This window comes from Rhinoderma darwinii, chromosome 13 (genome assembly GCF_050947455.1).
Source record: "Rhinoderma darwinii isolate aRhiDar2 chromosome 13, aRhiDar2.hap1, whole genome shotgun sequence".
Lineage (NCBI taxonomy): Eukaryota > Metazoa > Chordata > Amphibia > Anura > Rhinodermatidae > Rhinoderma > Rhinoderma darwinii.
This window is the reverse complement of record NC_134699.1, coordinates 44,780,643-44,804,690: the sequence shown is the minus strand read 5'-3', so window position 1 is coordinate 44,804,690 and position 24,048 is coordinate 44,780,643. Positions and strand designations below refer to the sequence as shown.

Sequence of the window (24,048 nt, the reverse complement as noted above, 5' to 3'; positions counted from 1 at the left end):
AATTGAATATACTGAATGCTTTTTTCTTTTTTCAAAGGGGTACGACTCACCTCGTGGAAAGAAAGCGACTTTGAATAATGTAAAGTATCTGTAGGAATGTTAATGGCTAGAGTACACTCTTAAAGAGACAGAAGACCTTTTATTTTGGATATACCATGAAACTTCACAGTAAAGTGGGATCAAGGAAACCTAAAAAGCAATACAATAAAAGTCTGTGAAGATCAGCATGGACTATGGACCAACGAAGGTATGACATCCCTCCTATCACTTATCTGAAAACCAACAGCCTACACTATTTGTAATTTATTACTTACATCATAGTAGCTGTAGGAATGGTTGGTGACAGCAAAGATTGGAATAATGTTATTCTTTGCAAGAAGCCGCACAAGAGCGGGAACAGATGGGTAATCCTGAATGGTGTCATATGTATAAAGTCCAGATGTATCCAAATGGCAACGCTCATCGTTTCTGGCCAGGATTCCATCTAGTACATTCATTCCATCAGCCTCATAGTGAAATGCTGATTCCGTGGAGAAGACCAGAATGTGAGTGCTTCCTTGTCTCCACCCAATTTGGTTCTGTGTGAAGAAAAAAAATATAATTCAGCGTGCCCATATCTTAAGGGTTATACAGGAAAACAAGGACCACTGTAATATATCGGCAGCCAGCTATGACATTAGTGGGGTACATTTGCCTACAGAAAGGTATAGAGAGGGCACCAGGGACAGTTTTCCTGTGAGGCCCTTTTCATCGTAGGGATACAGAGTAAGGAATATGTAGGCTAATATATCTATTTCTTTATACCAAATAAGGGTTATGTATTGGTGTATATACTGAGTAGTAATGTTTTTAAAAAAACTCCTTACCGTGCACACAGCAGTCTGAAGGATGGCATCAAACCCACCCTCGGGAGCATCTAGATTTCCAGAAATCCTCTCTTTCTTCAGCTCGTCTCGGAACTGATCAATGTTGTTTGTGAGGCGGATGACGTTCTTAAAAGAGAAAGGGGGTGTACTATCTGGCCATGGCTGCTTTAGTCTGAAAATTAAGCAGATAAATATAATTGTCATTTGTGCACAATACAAGATGCCTATTTACTTAAGGCTGTAGCGTCCACGGCCACGGACTGCCGTTCCTACTCGCTCCTCGGCGGCCGTGGCCATGGATCTGTGAGTGCTGGCCGGAATCTCCTTCCTAGGAGATATGCCAGCACTCACTTCTGCTCCGCTCTGCACTGTCCCGTAGGGTGAGCGCGCACACTCGGGCCTGGCCTTAATGGGCCAGCGCACGCACATGAATTATATTTTAAATTAGCCCTAATCACTCTGGACTATTTAAGGGGCCCTGCCCCTTCACTCCCTACCTGAGCATTGTTAGTAATTCCCATGTTAGTCTTTGCAAATGGTCCCTCAGTGTTATCCTGTTCCAGTGCCCTGCAACCTGTATCCTGTATGCCGTGCTAGGCTTTGTTCCTGAGCCTGTCTAGTGTTGGAGTCGTGTTCTGCAGCATCTACTGTCATCTGCCATGTCTGGCGCAACCTGCCGTATCTATGGTCCTCCGCCATGTCTGGCGCAACCTGCTGCACCTGCTGTCATCCGTGCTAAAGCCTCTGCTACTGTCTGGACTATTCAGGTACCCTTGTTCTGGACTTTGTATTGATTGGGTGATCTGTTGTTTGGCCGGCTGCCTCCCCGCTACGGTGCTGCAGCCTAGTGGGTCCAGATACCCACAGATCGTGACAAAGGCATTGACATTTTCAGTGGAACAGATATACCACATATACTATGGACAAAAGTATTGGGACAAACCATTTAATAATTTAATTCAGGTGTTTCATTCAGTCCCATTGCCACAGGTGTATAAAATCAAGCACATAGCCATGCAGTCTGCCGTTACCAAGATTTGTGAAAGAATGGGTCATTCTAAAGAGCTCACTGAATTCCAGCATGGTACTATAATAGAATGCCATTGTTGCGACAAGTCGGTTAGTGAAATGTCTTTGCTCCTAGATATTTCACGAAGCACAACAACTCCGCTACGAAGTAACAGAACACGTAAAGTTACAGAGCGGGGTCCCCAAGTGCTGAGACGCGTAGTGCTTAAAAGATGCCAATGCTCTGCTGACCTAGAAACTGGAGAGTTCAAAATTTCCTCTGGCATTAACATCCACACAAAAATTGTGTGCCGGGAGCTTCATGGCATGGGTTTCCATGGCTGAGCAGCTGCATGCAAGCTATCTACAGGGGGCATAAAGGGGACACGGTTACTGATGGGGCACCTTTATTGTGTTGAGCACTAGGGGTTCATTATTACCATCTGGGGCACAGTGGAATTCGAGTTTGTTTAGAGGATGGGGTATGCTGGAAAAGCAAGAAACCAACAGGTCTGTGTGTCAAATTCTGCAGAGACATCACTTGTGAGTCACTAGATATAAATGTGCTGTAATCACTTATATCCCCTGCAGAGCTCCTGTGTATAACTAGCATCTACCACTATATGGTCAATATATGGGGGTAATATTATATGGTCTGCAGAGCTCCTGTGTATAACTGGCATCTACTACTGTATGGTCACTATATGGTGGTAATATTGGTTTGTTTATTTATGAGCTTTGTATAGTGGTTTTTGTTCAGTAACCGGTATTATTCAGTAACAATGTGGTGGTACTATTCAGTCACTATTTGGATCGTATATTGTGTAATTATTGGTCTTATAACAGTGAGTTATGTTCAGTAACAGTATGCAGGTAATATTTCATCTGGTATAGTGGTATGATAACTGTATATGTATATAGATATTTTTTTTGTGTGAGAGGGGGAACATATGCTTTGGAACTTGCAACACTACTGGACGCGCTAGAAATCAGCGATGCAGTTTTCTGCTCACCGCCTCCTGAAATGACTGCATAAATGATACAATAATTCAGCATTGAGGGCCCCACTTTTAACTTTGCCCACAGCTACACTTTGTCTAAAAACGGCCCTGCCTGTAAGAAATAGCCCCCTAACCCATTTATAAGGCCTCATGCACACGATAGTAAAAACTCCCGTTATTACGGGTCGTTATCACGACCCGTAATAACGGGCTCATAGACTTCTATTGGCCACGGGTACCTTCCCGTTTTCTTACGGGAAGGTGCCCGTGCCGTTGAAAAAGATAGAACGTGTCCTATTTCAGGCCGTAATAACGGCACGGACAGCCCATAGAAGTCTATGGAGCTCCCGTAATGACGGGTGGCTACATGTGTGCACCCGTCATTACGGCAGTGTTGCTAGGCGACATCAGTAAATAGTCACTGTCCAGGGTGCTGAAAGAGTTAACTGATCGGCAGTAACTCTTTCAGCACCCTGGATAGTGAATTCCGATCAGAATATAGAGCAACCTGTAAAAAAAATAAAATAAAAGACGTTCATACTTACCGAGAACTTCCTGCTTCCTCCAGTCCGGTCTCCCGGCCGTTGCCTTGGTGACGCGTCCCTCTCTTCACATCCGGCCCGACACCCCTGGATGACGTTTCAGCCCATGTGACCGCTGCGGCCAATCACAGGCCAATCACAGGCTGCAGCGGTCACATGGACTGCCGCGTCATCCAGGGATGTCGGGCTGGATGTGAAGAGAGGAACGCGTCACCAAGACAACGGCCGGGTAAGTATGAATTTCTTTAACTTTTATTACAGAAAGGGCTGTCCCTTCTCTCTATCCTGCACTGATAGAGAGAAGGGCTGCCGATTAGTGCAGTGCTATTTTTGCAGCCAAAAACGTGCCCGTAAATACGGGTGGAATACGGGTGACACCGGACCCATATTTACGGGCACGGGTCCGTAAATACTGGTGCAAAACGGGTCGAATACGTGTGACACCGGACCCGTATTTACGCCAGTATTTACGGGTGGGAAAAAATACGGTCGTGTGCATGAGGCCTTAATCTAGTGTTATATAATATGAACCTTTCTAGCTTTGCTTTCCACATTGTGGAAGAGAGAGATCGTTATGCTGTGCTATCATACTTACTTCTCTGGCCTCATGTCAGTCTGAGGCACAGACACTTTATCCACAAATTTCCCAAACCCAATAGTGTAATCGCTGGAGAGAGTGCGGACCACATCAGCTATTAAGCAAGCAAACATGAAGAAATACATGAGACAAAATCATAAACAATTAGTCATAATCTCTTTCTGTGGCTGCTTTTATATAATAAAATGTCCCTCCGACTCCCATAGCTTTGGAACTTTTTTAAATCACTTTATTTTTTTTGGTAGATTAAAGGGTTTGTCCAGGATTTGAAAACCATATCTGCTTTGTTCCTAAATCAGTGTCACACCTGTGCACAGGTTGTGTGTGATATTGCTGTTCAGATGCAAACAAGAAAAACTAAATGTCCCCTTTGATAGGTGCTGGGTAATATTTGGCTAAAACACACCCTAGGGAATTTTTTGTGTGTGTGATATTGCAGTACAGTCCCATTCACTTTGATGGAGCCAAGCTGCAATACCAGATAAAACCCACTGACAAGTGTGGTGCTGTTTTTAGAAAAACAACTCCATGTTTTTCTAATCCTAAAGAAACTTTTTAAGTGCTGGGTGTAGTTACTGGGACCTGGCATATATGCATCAAGTCTTGACTGCACATTGCGAGCAGTGTAAACACTGGGTCCCTGTCACATTAAAATGGATACAATCCAATACAATGTGAATGATGTAATTTTTTATTTATTTTTTATCTATTAATTTTCCACTTGTTTCTGTAGTCATGTGCTCATTCTTAGTCATCTTTATTATGTAATGTTTACCTTGTTTTGTTCTTGCTGGTTCCCACAATAACATGTTATACCCCAGTACTTACCCAAATTATCCCCCATATTTTTAAGATTTTCCAAATCGTCTGACATGGAGTAGGAGAAATCCATCAAGATGTAGAGATCTACAGGAGTATCCAGGGGCTCAAACACACGGTATTGAAAGGTATGTTCCTCGCCAGCACGCAGACGCATGGACATTTGTTGAGGGTAAACTTGTGTCCTACTTAGTTTTGTGTTGATCTCTTCTTTCTGTAAATACATATACATATTGAGTAACCATTTATGAGAAATAATGTTCTGATTAGTTAAACATGGGGAAAGATGACTGGTAAAACCATGTGTGGCTCATTAGCTCTATTTTAACATGAGTACCATCATATGGTGTTACCTTCTGGTTGTCTGGTCATGCTGGAACTTGTAGTTCCAATAGCTACTTGAGTCTCTTAGTTTGTAAAGAAAAAGGGATTTATTAACATAACATGAGTGGCTACGCGTTTCAACGGCGGCGTCTTCCTCATGCCAACCGGCCTAAGGAAGGTGCCGTACCGGCGTTGAAACTCATGTTATGTTAATAAATCCCTTTTTTATTTTTACAAACTACCTGACTCATTTGGATGTTAAACTAAAAGAGAGGAAACAAAACACGGCGCCACATAGTGCAAATTACCCTGGATATTTGTAGAGAACAGGAGATATCATAAATTGCGCTCACCTGAGAGTGTTCGTACTGGCAGGTACAACACTGGTAAATGCAGATAGAAAACGGGGATAAAGCTGCTGCCTGGTCCATAAAACGCAACACAAGTTGTTGCCAATATGCAAGAAAGAAAGGAGAAAAAACAAGGACCAAAAAACGGCACTGCTAATAAAAGGGAAATTTTTGATGAACGGTGTTCATAAATTTAATAAAAGATACACGTAAATAGGCTACGCGTTTCAACCCTGGACAGGTGTCTTCATCAGGCCAATACAATTGTGATTAAAAGCAGTTTAAATACACAGCGAAATACAATCAAGAAAGAGAAAAAAAATTATAATTTTTGAAACAGAGCAAAAAACCGCCAAAAAGATGGGTCAAAGATCATTCATTACGTCACAATAAACGTACATCTTAGATTATACAAAAAGGTATCAGATTTGCAGTAAAAACCTTAAATAACTTTAAATAAACAAATAGTAATATTTTGTCACTGAAATATAAGATACTTTGATTTAAAACGATATGTACAAGGTTACAAGAGTTGCAAAAAATGGTAAATGAATCGGTAAGTAATAATAAAACTTTAAAAGTATTGAAGCATCAAAAAAGATCATAAAGGGCAGTGATATGAAATGACTAAAAAACAATATATGTTAAAGAAATAGCTCACCCAATTTGTAATACCCAATTTTTACTCAGACCATTTTTGCAACTCTTGTAACCTTGTACATATCGTTTTAAATCAAAGTATCTTATATTTTAGTGACAAAATATTACTATTTGTTTATTTAAAGTTTTTGACCTGTCTTTTTGGTGGTTTTTTGCTCTGTTACAAAAATTATGTTTTGTTTTTTCCTCTTTCTTGATTGTATTTCGCTGTGTATTTCAACTGCTTTCAATCGCCACAATTGTATTGGCCTGATGAAGACACCTGTCCGGCGTTGAAACGCGTAGCCCATTTACTTGTATCTTTTATTAAATTTATGAACACTGTTGATTCAAAATTTCCCTTTTATTAGCAGCGCCGCTTTGTTGGTCCTTTTTTTTTTCTCATTTGGATGTTGGCAGCGCTACATTTGATTCCGTTTTTTGCACCACTTTTCATCCTAAACCTTTTGTGGTGGATCCCACTGACCAGTTTGGGGAAAGTAGCAGCTGACTGGACAAGATATATACGTCCTTCTTGTCTACATCAGGGTTATCTTTTCTCTTTTAGATTTGAGTCACTTGACCTGTTTAAGTGCTTTCGGCTCTGTTCACATTTCCGCTGGGATCCTGGTGTTTTTTTATACACAAGAAAAGCTTACTATGCAACACCATCCTTAACATCAAAATCACTGGACCCAGACAGAAACCTGCTGGATACCATTATAGGTCAATGGGATCGGTCTGAATTTGTAGCAATCCGGTTGAAAACAGATCTTTTTAACCCTTTTTAATCTTCGTTTTTTCAGTTTTCGCTTTTTCCTCTCCGCTTCCAAAAGCCATAACTTTTTTATTTTTTTATTGACATAGCTGCATGAGCACTTGTGTTTTGCGGGACACGATGTTATTTTTCATGGCACCATTTATTGTACTGCATAATGTTTTGGGAAGCCGATAAAAAAATATTTTTGGGGTGAAATGGCCAAAAATCTGATTACACCATATTTTGGGGGTTTTGTTTTTACGTAGTCCATCGGGTGGTAAAAATGACATGTTCACCTTATTCTACGGTACCAAATTGATATGTTTTTTTTATGTTTTACCGCTTTTAGAAAAAAAACAATTTGCTAAAAAAATAATTGTGTTGTGTCGCCATATTCTGCCATAACTTTTTTTATATTTACAGCAATTGAGCGATGTGAGGGCTTATCTTTTGTGGGGCGAGCTGTCGTTTTTACAAATACCATTTTGGGGTACATGCGACTTTATGATCACTTTTTATTCGAGTTTTTTTGGAGAGCTAGGGTGACCAAAAACAGCAATTTGAATGTTTTATATATATATTTTTTTTACCGCGTTCACTGAGCTGGTTAAACAACGCTATATTGTCATAGGTCAGACTTTTACGGATGAGGCAATAGCAGTTATGTTAACTTTTATTTTTTAATATGGCCTTAGGGAAAAAATGGAAAAAGGGAGTTTTTTTTTAACTTGTAATATTTTTTTTTTGGAACATTAAAAAAAACATTGTTTGACTTTTTTACTTTTTTTTGGATCACTTGCATGATATATTGCAATACTACTGTATTGCAGTATATCGCTAAGGAGTTCTTCTAAAGAGCACAAAGATGGTAGACTTGGGGGCCTTCATTAGGCACCCAGGCTGCCATGACGACCATTGGCACCCCGCTTTCACGTTGTGGGGGGGCCGATGGCATGATCTTTGATTCCGCCTGTTGCAGTGAGGTGTCGGCTTTATTACACAGCCATAACCTGCTAAGTATGGAGCGCCCCATACTTCCCCTTAACGGCTGCCACATACATGTACGTGGCTTGTCGTTAAGGTTTTAAGTTAAGAACGGAAGGCATGACAGTGTGTTACGGCTCATGCACACTTTTTCTTAATGGATGGCGCACTGACCCATTAATTTCTATGGGGGCATGCACACATCCGTTTTGTTTTTTTTGCAAATCCATGTGCCCAATTCGCAAAACTGAGACCAGGTCCTATTCCTGTTAGTTTTTGCAGATTTGTCTTGTCCATTCTATTCAATGGGACATTAAAATAACAGAACGAATATGGAAGCCATCAGTGTGCAGTCCGTGTTTTGACGATCAGTTTTTTTCTGCCGTAGAAAAGGACAGGGATGTGTGCATAGGCCTTAACAAAGCCTTAGAGAAATAGCCTGGTACCAGAGAGACCATATTTAAGGATGAGGAGGAATTTGTAGGATGGAATAGCTTACCATGAGTGTTTTGATCTCACTTTTCATGTAAACAATTCCGGCTGCACTGCATCCATATCCAATGAGATTTTCCCTCAGGTCACAGCGGACATTACGGAAATTCTGAGTAAAATAAGAAAGAGTAGTGAAAGAAGTGCGATGGCCTCATGTCAGAAGTCATTATATTAGTAATGTTGTTTACAAATTATTTTCACCCTCCCAAAACCATATTGCTTGTCCTCAAAAATAACAGCTGACTCAAAAAAACAAAATCATCTTGACAAAAATAAGACGGTTGAGGTCTTATTTACTGGTGAGGCTTTATTCATCCGTGAAATGCTGTTTAAAATGGCATACATTGAGTGGATTAACCACCAGGATCTTGCAGTGCAGAGGGCAGCAGAGCACCACTATCTTCACAATCATCCTAAGGGTAACGGCTCCATTACGCCTACAAACATCTGCCCTTTGCTTTCAATGGGTTTTACGATGTTCTGTTCCCACGAGGTGTAATTTTACGCGTCGCTGTCAAAAGACGCCCGCGAAAAAGAAGTGCATGTCACTTCTTGGGACGTTTTTAGAGCCGTTTTTCATTGACTCCATTGAAAAACAGCTCCAATAACGTCCGTAAAATATGCAGCGAAAAACGTGATTAGTTACAAAAACGTTTGAAAATCTGGAGCTGTTTTCGACCTGAAAACAGCTCCGTAATTTCAGACGGATTTTGCTAAGCCATGTGAACATACCCTTACTGTCTACCAAATCCTACTATAGTGAATCAGAACGGGAAGCGGTTTTTATCAATGAATGTCTCAAACTAAAGTGAAATTTATCAACTCTGAAATAGATTGTCTGAAAACAACTTTAAAACATAGCTTTCCTGTATTACCAAATAACATCTCTATGAAATTCAGAATCTTTCACAAAGTCCACCCTCAAAGATCTTAATCTAAAATTATACTGTCCCATTTATTCTTCTCTTATACTTCTGGTATATTTCTGTTATCAGACTATCCAGATGTTTGTGTGACACATTAAAGGAGAACTCCATATACTATACATTGACAAGGAGCCACATTCAAACATCTTCTGAACTTGACAATTATATATATATATATATATATATATATATATATATATATATATATATACACAGGAAGGCAAGTGGCAAAAGCTGCGGGCACTATAAAACAGCAGACTGATCCATAAGAAATGCCCTATAGTTTTACTTTCCTATCATCAGGAGCTTTATTTGGCCTCCAAGTTGTGAATAAACTTGTCGGAGATTAGTGGTCCCTCCATGGAGCAAGATAAGAATTTTTCCTCAAGCAGCACCTATCCCTGACTGCAGGGGCAGGTTTTTTTTTTTTTTATAGATATTCAATCCATTTCTGCACTATTATTTCCTCCAATTTGAGGACAGTCAAGTGCACGGCCCATCTCGTCCCCAATACTGCCAAAAATGTTTTCGTTTTTGAAAGAAATAGCAACTGGTTAAGTTCCTAATGAAGAAAAGACATCTTCTAAGCATAGCCCTTGAGCACTCGAGGCGAGTTAACATTTTAATAGAGGCCGATTTAGTGCAAGTCTAACCAAAACTGAATTTTCAATTCTTGTTGAAATTATTGAATGGGGGGGCGTGGCTAGCAGCGGAACTGACCAGATGCATCTTATGCAGGCTCCTGATCACCAAGCTAGATCCAGCGCCATCCAGCTCGATTCCTGGTAGATAGTGGGATTCTACACTCAGCAACCCCAACTGAGTATGTGGAGACCGAGTTTGACTCTCTAGGAGCAGTTTGAGTTTTGCAGGCCTACCTCTCGGCCTAACGCCGGGGCCTCAATTTACTGCCGCGGGTGAGGTCATTGGAATGTATGGTGCACCTTCCACTCCGGGCTCCGGAAACGAAGGATCTACTCACCGGATCCCCGGTCCTGCATACAACTGCCGTTGGACACCTGCTTCTGTCCTGGAGAACTCCGTAACTAGACCAAAACGGCGTGTGCAGACAGGCGGCCGCCATCTTGGACACACTGAAATAGTGTGTTGCGGGACTTTCTTATCCCTGTGACCTCCGCTGGGCCCACAGACACAGATACACCAGGCCCCGGGTCTTATCAACCCCCTCCTGATAGTGAGGAGCAGCAGAGGAACGACTTGCGGGAAGAGATCCAGCAGGCCTCCATCTTGGGTAACGGCCGGCCTGAAGCCTTCCACAGGACCTTAATAGGGGTCCCACCCACTACCTCCCATCCCTGCTTGGTATCTCTGCGACACTCCTGACCTAAGGCCGGAATCCTTTGTCCAGAGGACTGTGAGGGACTGCTAGAGAGACTGTGAGTACTTTGGGGTACAGGTGTAGTCTCTCAATAATCTGCCCCCGCCATTTTGATCAGGCATACAATTTTGCATGCCAGGCCTGATCATCAACCCCTCTGTTTCCTCTACACCCTGGGGAGATAGCGATGTTGTTTAGTAGGGGACTTTTACCTCCTCTCCCCCACCCGCATTAACTCTGCCCGCCGCACCCTATGCTATATGCGGATCTCTACCTTATCTAGGGCCACACTCTCTGGACTGCTTTCTCGCCCCTCAACAGTATTGTCATAGCATTTAAGGGAATAGCCCTACTTTTTTCAGACCTTCCCATGGTGGTCTGCACATATTAAGCTACATCTCCGAGACTCCATACTGCTCTCCCAACTACTAAAGCAGCACACATACTACCTGAACCTTCTAAACAATGCAGTATATTCCCCCCTCAAAGGCAACGCCCTAATTTTTTCAGATTGCTATACCTACGTTCTGTAATGATTAACTAGCACAACTCTACATCTTGATCGGAATTTACCTAACCATGTTTTGATCCCTAGCCTACTAGGGCAGCTACCAATCTTTATATGCAATAACATAGTATTATCATGTTCAAAATTGATCCCAGCATGAACAGGGACTCCAACGGGCTACACAGACACGGTAATCTTGATAACTACTTACAGAAAGGTCTCTCTCCCTTCCGACTCCACAAGAGACTCTTCGGAAAAAAAACATACGGCTTGTATGGCTCCTTCTAAACAACCGCCTGGTGCCCTGCACAACTCTGATAATGAGGACGATAGCCTATGATCCTGTCCGGATCTACCGATATCCAGGTCTCTGGATCCGCAGCTAATTTCATTCAGAGAGACCTGGTGGATCTTCTCCAGTTGCCCACAACCCCTCTGGAGAGGCCTTTGATTGTTGCATCGGTGAATGGACTACCTCTGCCAGACCCGGTTGTAACTGTTACCAAGCCATTGAAGCTCCAAGTAGGAACCCTTCATTCCAAGCTCATCGCATTTTTTTGTCTTGTCTAAGGCCATCAATCCTGTGCTGCTGGGCCTGCCCTGGCTCCGACTACATGCCCCAGTTCTGGACTGGAATTCTGGAGAGGTCCTCCAGTGGGGTCCAGAGTGTCTCAAGCGCTGTCTGGTACAGATTTGTCCGGTCCAGCCTCCTCTGCCTCGGTCCTTGGCAGGATTGCCTTGTCATTATTCTTCATTCTCGAATGTCTTCAGCAAGAAAGAGGTAGAGACGCTGCCCCCACATCGGGCGTATGACTGTCCTATCAAGCTGATTCCTGTTGCATCGATTCCCCGTGGTATGGTATATCCTCTCTCCTTGCCAGAGACTCAGTCCATGTCCGCCTATATTAAGGAGAACCTGGAGAGGGGATTCATACGGAAGTCCTCCTCTCCGGCAGGAGCTGGGTTCTTCTTCATCAAGAAAAAGGATGCTTCTCTGCGACCCTGCATCGACTACCGGGGTCTCAACCAAATCACAGTAAAAATAGATATCCGTTGCCATTGATTTCTAAACTGTTTGATCGCATATGAGGAGCCAAAAAAAATTCTAAACTCGACCTGCGGGGGGCTTATAACCTAATCCCTATTCACCGGGATGATGAATGGAAGACGGCATTTAACACCCGTGACGGACACTATGAATATCTAGTAATGCCCTTCTGCCTGTGTAACACTACCACGGTCTTCCAAGAGTTCATTAATGACATATTCCGTGACCTCTTCTATCTTTGTGTTGTGGTCTATCTTGATGACATCTTGATTTTTTCTCCAGATCCAATGACTCATCAGAGACATGTCCGTCAAGTTTTGCGGCGGTTAAGGGAGAATCACCTGTACGCCAAGTTGGAGAAGTGCGTGTTTGAGAGAAATGCTTCTATCCTCCTGAGGAAGTTTCTCTCTCACTCTGGTCCCAAGAGGAGGGGGCGTAAGAGGGGGGGATACTATAATGCCCATTGCCGCGGGCCACCAGGTTTACTTACCTCCTGACAGCCGCAGCCATGGATTAGTGAGCTTCACTCTGCTGTAATGTTAATCTCTGTTTATGTGGCTGCACATCGCTGCTGTGTAAATCAATGGAGATGAGTGTATGATGCTGACTGGTCACTGATTGGTCAGCATCATACACGTAAACACGCCCAGTTAAAAACACAATACACGCCCAGTTGGACATAACGGAAAAAAAACGCCCAGTTGTCCATTTCAAACCTCATTTGCATATATATATATATATATATATAATAGCTCATAACTTGGCCAAAAATGAACGTTTTTAAAAAAAAAACAAAAACGTTACTGTTATCTACATTGCAGCGCCGATCAAATGCAATAGGAGATAGGGATTTCAGAATCTGGTGACAGAGCCTCTTTAAATGCTAATTGGTGTCCTGCCTATTTATTTCATTATAATCGCCTAACCTAGCGTGGTAGGAATGGTTGTAATTTATGCAGTCCAGTCTTACCTCATCTGTGCAATATGAGCAATCCTTATTCAAACGAATACATTCTGTGCAGGTTTTCGCTCTGGAGGCTACACATGCATTGACTGTAAATACAAACAGAGAGATTAGGGATATGTCACATGCATGCATGCTGTATAACCTGACAGAAAAGTTAGGTTTTGCAGGAGAAATGGCAAAAATATTGGTTGTCAGAAGATAAAAATTAGATATAACAAAGTTATGGCTGAAGACAATTAACAACTTAACGAATTGTTCTTTTTTTACTTCACAGATATATGGCTTTCAATTTATTTCAATGTTCATGAAATAACTCCAAACTTATTATGTAGAAGCATATCAACATATCATATTTGGATATTAGGACTGGAAAAGAAACTGCACCTGCAGCCTGCCCTGTCTGTCCTGGGGCCGCTGTGTCGGGAGAGAACACTTGCCAACAGTAGTAGTAGTCAGCAAGTGTTCTCCCCCAGTGCTAGGACAGGCAGACAGAAGATGTGGCTGCCGGTGTACCGTGAGAAAAGCAGCCGTGTAAGATGCAAGGGTTACTGTACGGTCCCTGAGAGGAATATGGCAACACAGAGTCCACCACAACTCTTTATTTTCAGATCAGATACAACCAGGGGCAAAACTAGGAAAGACTGGGCCCCATAGCAAACTTTTGACTGCCCCCACCCCCCTAGGTGCCACACCAGTAATTAGCATATAGTGTGCGCCGTTTTAGAAGTTGATTCTATAGATTTTGCTGCATCTGAAAAAAACATGCATTTGGAAATATTGTCAGGTCATGTATTACCGCATGGTGTTCAAGGGGTTAAAACTACCAGACGGGTTCCCGTGCGATCTTGTTCCAGTGCCGGGTAGAGTTGGAGTCATGTTGTGCTGTATACTATGCCTGTCTTGTTACACCATGCCTGGTGTCTGCCTGCTGCCAAGGTCCCATCCGAGCCTATCCTGCTACTGTCTGAAGTTGCCACAGGTACACCTATACGAACTATAGACTTTGACTTGTATCCTGTTGGCCAGCTGCCATACCATCAATGCGGTACGGCCCAGTGGGTCCACAATACCCACAGATCATGACAGTACGCTCAGGCCATGGAGCCCGCTGGTCAATCCAAGACCATGGCGACGTCACAAGTGATGCGGGCGGATATGCTAGACCTCCTAGCTCGACAGGACCAACTCCTCCAGGCAGTTAATATTATTGCACATCAGCTGGATGTGTAAGCTGCCATTCCTCCTACTACACCTCCTGGCAGTACAGACCCTCCGACTGCACCTCCTGGCAATGCTGATCCCTGATTTTTTTTCTGCCGCTACCTCATCACTATAATTGAGACACGAAGATATGCAGGGGATTTTTGAACCAGTGCCAGATCCACTTCAGTTTGTATGCAAGAGCATTTTCTACTGATGGAGCGAGGGTCGCTTTCATCATCTCTCTCCTCACTGGCAGGGCCCTGGCATGGACGAACCCTATCTGCAAGAGACAAGGAGCAAAGACCCGTGACTTCCAGGGGTTCCTATGGACATTTTGCACAGTGTTTGAGGAGCCTGGACGAGTCTCGTCGGCAGCTGCCTCCTTGCTGAACCTTCACCAGCGAGACACTTCCGTGGGCGAGTACGCTATCCACTTCCGCACCCTGGCGGGAGAATTGCTGTGGAACAATGAGGACTTGGTGGCTACATTCTGGCAGGGACTGTCTCCTGAGATTAAGGATTAGCTTGCCTTCTACCCTGGATGACCTCATCCTTCTGGCCGCCCGGATTGACATAAGGATCCGAGAACCAGGCTTACTACTCACAGTTTGCAGATGTCTTCAGCAAGAAGGAGGCGGTGACACTGCCTCCACACCGGGCATATGAGTGACCTATTAATCTGGTTCCTGACGCGTCCCTTCCCCATGGAAGGGTATACCCTCTCTCCTTGCCAGAGACTCAGTCTATGTCCGCCTATATCAAGGAGAATTTGGAGAGGGGTTTCATACGGAAGTCCTCCTCCCCGGCCAGGGCCGGGTTCTTCTTCGTCAAAAAGAAGGATGGATCTCTTCGACCCTGCATCGACTACCGGGGTCTCAATCAGATCACGGTAAAAAATTGATATCTGTTGCCATTGATTTCAGAACTGTTTGATCATATACGAGGAGCCAAAACTTTTTCTAAACTACACCTGCGTGGGGCTTACAACCTAATCTGGATTCGCCGGGGTGACGAATGGAAGACGGCATTTAACACTCGAGACGGGCACTATGAATACCTAGTAATTCCCTTCGGTCTGTGTAATGCTCCCACGGTCCTCCAAGATTTCATCAATGATGTCTTCTGAGATCTCCTCTATGTCTGTGTTGTGCTCTATCTCGATGATATTCAGATTTTTTTACCCAGAGACATGCCCGTCAAGTTTTGCTGCGATTAAGGGAGAATCGTCTGTATACCAAGCTGGAGAAGTGCGTGTTGGAGAGAGAGTCTCTGCCCTTCCTGGGCTACACTACCTCAGATCGGGGTCTCAAGATGCATCCTGAGAAGGTAAAGGCCGTTCTTGAATGGCCACACCCGCAAGTCTTAAGGGCCATACTGCGTTTCTTGGGATTCGCCAAATTTTATCGACAGTTCATCCCAAACTTCTCCTCACTAACCGCTCCCATCTCTACCCTCACCAAAAAAGGCATGAACGCCAAGGTGTGGACTCCAGAGGCAGAGGCCGCATTCAATAGCATGAAGAGTGCCTTCACGTCAGCCTCAACCCTCTCATCCTGATGTATCTCTACAGTTCTCGTTGGATGTGGACATCTCCTCTGTTGGTGCTTCCGCACTTCTGCTTCAGAGAGGTCCCAAAGGCAATGGTATGTGGCTATTACTCCAAGCTTTTCTCTTCCGCAGAGCGCAATTACTCGATTGGGGATCAGGAGTTACTGGCCATCAAACCGGCTCTAGAGGAGTGGAGACACCTACTAGAGGGCACAGCTCATCCCATCCTGATTTTCACTGACCACAAGAACCTCACCTATCTCCAGATGGCCCAAATGCTGAATCCCCGTCAGGCCAGGTGGTTGCTGTTCTTTGTCCGGTTCCAGTTTGAGCTCCACTACCGCCCTGCCGACAAGAATGTGAGGGCTGATGCCTTGTCCAGGTCGTTCGAGACAGAAGACACCATGGAGACTCCACAAAATATCACTGACCCATCCTTCATCATCTCTGTCAACCCTCTGCAAGTTAGAGACATCCCTCCAGGGAGAACTTTTGTGCGTCTGGCAGACAGAAGCAGAACCTTCCGTTGGGGACACAGCTCTAAACTGGCAGGTCACGCGGGTGTCCGTAAAACCCGAGACCTGATTGCCCATCAGTTCTGGTGGCCCACGCTGCCCAAAGACATCATGGACTTTGTCTGTTCCTGCACGGTGAACGCAGCAAACAAAGTTGCTCTCTCCGAACTGGCTGGCCTGCTCCAGCCGCTGCCTGTGCCCAATGCTCTCTGGCAGAATATTGCAATGGACTTTGTCACTGATCTGCCTCCCTCTGCTGGATGCAGTGCGGTCTTGGTGGTGGTGAACCAATTCTCAAAGATGGCTCATTTTGTTCCACTGACCGGCCTACCTTCTGCTTCTCGACTGGCCAACCTCTTTATCCAAGACATCTTCTGCCTGCACGGCTTACCTCTGCATATCATGTCCGATCGGGGTGTTCAGTTCACCTCAAAGTTCAGGAGAGCCCTCTGTAGACTCCTTGATGTAAAGTTGGACTTTTCCTCAGCCTACCAACCCCATTCCAATGGTCAAGTCGAGTGGATCAATCAGAACTACCTACGACACTTCATGTCCAGGCAGCATGATGACTGGGTGCAGCTTCTTCCTTGGGCCGAGTGCTCTTATAACAACCACACAAGCGAGTCCAGTGCTGCCACACCGTACTTCATAGTTTACGGCCAACACCCACGAATTCCCCTCCCGGTGTCAGTTACGTCCCAGGTGCCCGCAGCGGACTCTGCATTCAGGGACTTCCTGCAGATCTGCCAGCAAACCCGATCCTCTATGCTGCTGGCGGTCGACCGCATGAATCGTAAGGCGGACACAAGGGGAAGAGAGCCGCCTCCGTTTTTTCCAGGTACCAAGGTCTGGCTGTCCTCTAGGAATATTCGGCCATCACACAACTTTGCTCCCAGGTTCCTCGGACCCTTCGAGATCCTGTAACAGATCAACCCTGTCTCCTACAAGCTTTGTCTGCCTCCTACCCTCAAGATCCCCAACTCCTTTCATGTTTCCCTCCTGAAGCCTGTGGTCCTGAACCTCTAATCCAAGACTCCTGGTCCTGCAATTACCTCCGATGGTTCATCAGATACATTTGAAGTTAAGGAGATCCTGGACACCAAAAAAGTAGGAGGAAGAACCTTCTATCTAGTGGATTGGAAGGGATTTGGTCCAGAGGAGAGGTCCTCGGAGCCAGAGGAGAACCTCAATGCTCCTACCCTCATTATGAAGGTCCTCTCTTGCTCTGGTCCCAAGAGGAGGGGGCATAAGAGGGGGGATACTCTAACATCCGAGGGCCGCAAACTCCTCTCATCCTGCCGACGCCTTCCTTCCCGGAAATGCCAGCACATGCGGCCGTCCTGGCCTGCAGTGACCACTAGGGTGCGTGCGTGAGCTCAGTCCCGGGCTTAAAGGGCCAGTGTGCATACACATATTTAGAATTGTCTTATCAGCCATGATCACCCCTGACTATTAGAAGGGCCCTGCCCCTTCACTCATTGCTTGAGCATTGTTGTGTTTTCCCATGTCAGTCTAGCAAATGGTCCCTAAGTGTTTTCCTGTTCCCAGTGTTCTTGTTCCTGCTACCTGTATCCCGAGCTACCTTGTTTCTGTGCCTTAAAAGAGTTGGAGTCGTGTTGTGTTACACCACGCCTGGTGTCTGCTGCCAAGGTCCCATCTGAGCCTAGCCATCTCTACTGTCTGTACTACCACAGGTACCCTTGCTTGGACTATAGACTTTACGTGGTACACTGTTTGGCCAGCTGCTATCCCGCATAAGGTGATACGGCCCAGTGGGTCCACATACCCACAGATCGTGACAATCACAGATGGGGATTCTTTGCTGTGAGAGCAGTGAGACTATGGCACCCTCTGCCACAGGATGTTGTGACAAGTTCAAGAAGGGCCTTGATGCCTTTCTTGAATAACATAATATTACAGGTTATGAGTACTAGATTCTGGAGATGGGACGTTGATCCAGGGATTTATTCGGATTGTCAGGATTTTTTCCCCTAATGTGGCAATTGGTGTCAACCTCATGGTGTTTTGCCTTCAGCTGGATTATAGGTTGGATTTGATGGACCTGTGTCATTTTTCAACCTTATCAACTATGTAACTGTCATGCCAATGGCCGCGGGCTGTCAGGTTCACTCACCTCCTGACGCCCGCAGTCATGGAACTGTGAGTGCTGGTCCCCATCTCCTCCTCAGGAGATGCCAGCGCTCACTTCCGCTTCTCCCGTCTGGGTCCCATAGGGTGCGCGCGTGCTCATGCCAGCTCTTTTAAAGGGCCAGCGTGCGCACATGAAATAAATACTAAATTAGCCCATGAGCACCCTGGACTATAAGAAGGGCCCAGCCCCTTCCTGCAATGACTGAGCATTGTTGTCATACCCAAAGTTTGTCTATGCAAATGGTCTACTAGTGTTTCCCAGTGTTCCCAGTTCCTGTATCCTGTATCCCGTGCTATCCTGGTTAAGTGCCGTGCAGAGCTGAAGTCATGCTGTGCTGTATACCACGCCTGTCCTGCTACACCACCCCTGACGTCTGCCTGCTGCCTAGTCCGGGCCGAGCATGTCTTGCTACTGTCCAAGCTGCCACAGGTACACTATACGAACTATAGACTGTGACCTGCGTCCTGTTGGCCCGCTGTCATACCGCCAAGGTGGTACGGCCCAGTGGTTCCACGTACCCAATGTGACAGTAACTATAGTTAGAATCAAAGAACTGATGTGCCTATGGCACAATGAAACCCAATTTCCCAACTACTAACTGAACAATTGTAAAATATACCCTTTAATGATATGCTTTTAAAATGTCCAAGGAAAGACAAACGACTGACGCAATGAATTAAAATTTATAGCTAAAGTCAGCTGGCACATGCTCTGTAGGAACTATGCCTTCACTGTGGCAGGATAGAGTGTGATAAATGCAAGAGTATAAGTGTTAAGATCAGCAGCTGCAGATTGCTGAACGTACGCTAGTATTGCAGTTAATCGTGGTATAGAGGCTAGTCTGACATAGCTGTTAAAATTATCCTAGCCCCCCGACATGTTTCGCTGTAAACACAGCGTCCTTAGGGGATCAAAATTCCTGCAATGACTGAGCGTTGTTGTCATACCCAAAATTTGTCTATGCAAATGGTCTACTAGTGTTTCCCAGTTCCCAGTGTTCCCCGTTCCTGTATCCCGTGCTATCCTGGTTAAGTGCCATGCAGAGCTGAAGTCATTCTATGCTGTATACCACGCCTGCCCTGCTACTCAACGCCTGACGTCTGCCTGCTGCCTAGTCCCAGCCGAGCCTGTCTTGCTACTGTCCAAGCTGCCACAGGTACCTGTACGAACTATAGACTGTGAACTGCGTACTGTTGGCCAAGGTGGTACGGCCCAGTGGGTCCACGTACCAACGTGACAGTAACTATAGTTAGGGCCTGTTTAAATCTGCGCTGGAGCCTCCGTTATGGGCCTCCATCACAGATCCGACCCAAAATACCGGAAACAATAGCATAGCATGCTGCGCTATTGTTTCCTGTAATACCACGGACACCATGATGGAAACCTGACGGAACCTATTAAACTCAATGGGTTCCGTTTGGTGCCGATGGTGTCAGTCAGGCAACAGAAACAACGCTTCCGGTATATTCGTTGTTCTGCTTCTCTGACTGACCAGAACAATATAAACACTGATGACACAGGTGTGAACAGGCCCTAAGTGGCCAGAAAGCCTAGGATTTTCTTTGTTACTGTTTTTGTGATTTTCTTGCATGAGAATCAAATAAAACTGGTTGAGGCCAGTTTAAAAGAAAACCCTCTTGTTGGTGTACCTGCTGCTGTGAGCCAGTCTATCCCAGGCGATAACGATCCTGTGAGTTAATCCTAGTAACAAGATATGCATGACACGACTTTTGGAGATGGAAAAGATACTACAGTGCACCCACAACAGAGGAGTAGCTCTTCTGTTCTTTATGTTGGGGAAAGTCTTCAGTATACAGGAGCGCTCATACCTAATCACTATTCTGATCAATTTGAATTCCCAAGGGAGTCCAACATCAGGCACGAGACCGCACTGGTCAACATGCATGTAAAAGACACAAAGCAGTGAACATGTCATGTCCATATAGTAGCTTATATGAATGTATGTAAACTGCATTTTGCAGATAGAGGCTTTAAATATAATTTAGTCCAGTTTAGTCTAGGAGCCATAACAAACCAGAAGCCGGTCTTGCCTCCTCTAATTTTATGCAGTTAAACATTATCTAAATCAGTGAGCGGCATTTGTATCAACCTGTTTGTATTCACTTTATATACCTGTAAACATTTTTCCGAGCACTTGCAGGTTGCACAGGATTCAGAATCTTAATTGTAATTATGGGACTCTTTCTTACTAAGGCCCAGTTCAGAGTTTTTGGGCGCTGATTTTGACGTGGAAACAGCGTCTGAATCAGCGGCAAGAGAAACAGCTGAAATTGCCCCCCCCCCCCATTGACTTCAATAGGAGACGGAGGAGTTTTAGCCGCTCGCAGAAAAAAAAAAGCGTCTTGACCTTTCTTGCCGTGGTTCCGCCTCTGACCTCCCATTGAAATCAATGGGAGGCAGAAAAAGCGTTCCCATGGTTGAAAAACGCTGCAAAAACCGCGGCAAGAGAGTGCTGGCCAGTCAAAACCTGCCTGCAAAATACTCTCGGCAGGGGCGTAGCTAGAGGCTCATGGGCCCCGATGCAAAAATTCTTACTGGGCCCCCCCCCCCCGCAAACTTCTCATGGCCGACGGTCCGCTTTCAGCTGCATCGCTGGGTCTCCTAAGTGACCCAACAATGCAGCACTAGCAGCCGGGGGCGTCACTAAGGCTGGGTTCACACACTATTTACGGACGTAATTAGGGCGTTTTAGCATTGAATTACGTCCGAAAATGCGGCTCAAAAGCGTCGGCAAACATCTGCCCATTCATTTGAATGGGTCTTACGATGTTCTGTGCCGACGGTCATTTTTTTTTACGCGTCGCTGTCAAAAGGCGGCGCGTAAAAAAGTGCCTGTCACTTCTTCAGACGTAAATGGAGCCGTTTTCCATGGACTCCATGGAAAACCAGCTTCAGTTACTTCCGTAATGGACGCAGCAAAAGACGCCTCCACATGCCATTACGGCTGAAATTACGGTGCTGTTTTCTCCTGAAAACAGCACAGTAATTTCAGCCGTAACGGACGCTGCCGTGTGAACATACCCTCAGGGCTTAAAATGTCCGGGAAATAGCCCCAATACATATGTGTCCGCCCCCAAAAAAAAAGTGTGTATATGAGACAGCATAGCATATCTATAGCACTACGACCCTATAAACTATGGATAGGATTAGATACAGTGGCTGAGCAGACAGTATCACACATGATAGGATTAGATACAGTGGCTCAGAAGGCAGTATCACACATGATAGGATTAGATACACAGCTCAGCAGACAGTATCACACATGATAGGATTAGATACAGTGGCCCAGCACAGTATCACACATGATAGGATTAGATACAGTGGCTCAGCAGACAGTACCACACATGATAGGATTAGATACAGTGGCTCAGCAGACAGTATCACACATGATAGGATTAGATACAGTGGCTCAGCAGACAGTACCACACATGATAGGATTAGATACAGTGGCTCAGCAGACAGTATCACACATGATAGGATTAGATACAGTGGCTCAGCAGACAGTATCACACATGATCGGATTAGATATAGGGCCCAGCAGACAGTATCATACATGATTGGATTAGATACACAGCTCAGCAGACTGTATCACACATGATAGGATTAGATACAGGGCCCAGCTCGCTGACATTGCGGCTCCAGCGCTGGACCCAGGATAGGTAAGAATAATAATTTTGCTTCTTTATGTGTTACTGATTATTTTTGTGTTTGTGTTTTTTTTACAGGTTCGGTTGTTGGACTTCGGATTTGAGGACTTCAATGACGGCGTTTTTTTTATTCTCAATAAAATGGTTAATGAGGGTTGTGTTTTTTTATTTCAATAAAATATTTTTTCTATGTGCTTGTATCTTTTTAAACTTTATTACTACCGCCTTAGTAATGGCCGCTGGCTGATTGACAACCTCCATTACTAAGGCGGGGCTTAATGTTAGCCAGTGCAGAGGCTACACTAACCCCCATTATTACCCCGGTACCCATCGCCACCAGGAGTACTGGGAAGAGCCGGGTACGAACCAGTACCCGACCATCTGTAGTGACGGGCAGGCCCCGGGGTGGCCGCAGGCTGGTAGTATTAGGCTGGGGAAGGCCAAAAACAGTGGCCCTCCCACCCTTGTAATGCTGCCTGCTGCTGCTGTGTTGTATCTGGCTGGTTATGAAAATTGGGGGGGACCCGACATCGTTCTTTCCAATTATTTTTTATTTTAAATGACGTGGGGTCCCTCCCATTTTCATAACCAGCCAGATACAATAAAGCAGCAGCAGGCAGCATTACCAGGATGGGAAGGGCCACTGTTTTTGACCTTTCCCCTCCTGATAATACCAGCCTGCGGCCACCCCAGTGGCCAACCATCACTACAGATGGTCAAGTACTGGATGGTACCCGGCTCTTCCCAGCACCCCTGGTGGTGGTGGGTAACGGGGTAATAATGGGGGTTAGTGTTAGCCTCTGCATCCGCTAACACTAAGCCCCGCATTAGCAATGGATACTGTCAATCAGCCGGCGGCCATTACTAAGGCGGTAGTAATATAGTTTAAAAAAAAACCACAAAGACATAGAAAAAATATTTTATTGAAATAAAAAAAAAAAACCCACACAACCCTCATTAACCATTTTATTAATAAAAAAAAAAGCTGTCATCGAAGTAGTCCTGGAATCCGCCGTAGTCCAACGACCGAACCTGTAAGAAAACACACAAAAAATGATTAGTAACACGTGTTAGGGTATGTGCACACACACTAATTACGTCCGTAATTGACGGACGTATTTCGGCCGCAAGTACTGGACCAAACACAGTGCAGGGAGCTGGGCTCCTAGCATCATACTTATGTACGACGCTAGGAGTCCCTGCCTCGCTGCCGGACAACTGTCCCGTACTGAAAACATGTTTACAGTATGGGACAGTTGTCCTGCAGCGAGCCAGGGACTCCTAGCATCGTACATAACTATAATGCTAGGAGCCCGGCTCCCTGCACTGTGTTCGGTCCGGTACTTGCGGCCGAAATACGTCCGTCAATTACGGACATAATTAGTGTCTGTGCACATACCCTAAGGCTTAGATACAGGGCCCATGTGTGATACTGTCTGTGGGACCCTGTATCTAAGCCTACCACAAGGTAGGCTTAGATACAGGGTCCAGCAGACAGTAATCTTATACAGTATAAGATTAGTGTGTGCTGGGGCCCTGTATCTAAACCTACAGTGTGGTAGGCTTAGATACAGGGCCCAGCAGACAAGATCACGCATGGGCCATGTATCTAAGCCTACCATGTGATTGGCTTAGATACAGGGCCCAGCAGACAGGATCACACAATCTGTGATCCTGTCTCATGGGCCCCCTAAACCTGATACATCGTAGGCTTAGGGGTTGTGCAGTCCCTAAACATTGATGGCCTATCCACAGGATAGGCCATCAATAGCTGATGTGTCGCCCGGGACC

At 45.1% G+C, this 24,048-nt stretch overlaps 1 protein-coding gene across 3 annotated transcripts in view; it reads right to left on the bottom strand.

The window, feature by feature from the left end:
* ITGB4 (integrin subunit beta 4) overlaps positions 1–24,048 on the bottom strand; it is a 121,745-nt gene that overhangs the window by 44,567 nt on the left and 53,130 nt on the right. For all 3 annotated transcript variants that reach the window (XM_075845877.1, XM_075845875.1, XM_075845876.1), the window contains exons 3-8: positions 13,175–13,257; positions 8,391–8,492; positions 4,844–5,048; positions 4,013–4,109; positions 867–1,038; positions 315–578 (exon numbers count right to left, since the gene is read on the bottom strand). In XM_075845877.1, the coding sequence (XP_075701992.1) occupies positions 315–578; positions 867–1,038; positions 4,013–4,109; positions 4,844–5,048; positions 8,391–8,492; positions 13,175–13,257 (923 nt within the window). The remainder of the gene's footprint in view (positions 1–314; positions 579–866; positions 1,039–4,012; positions 4,110–4,843; positions 5,049–8,390; positions 8,493–13,174; positions 13,258–24,048) is intronic.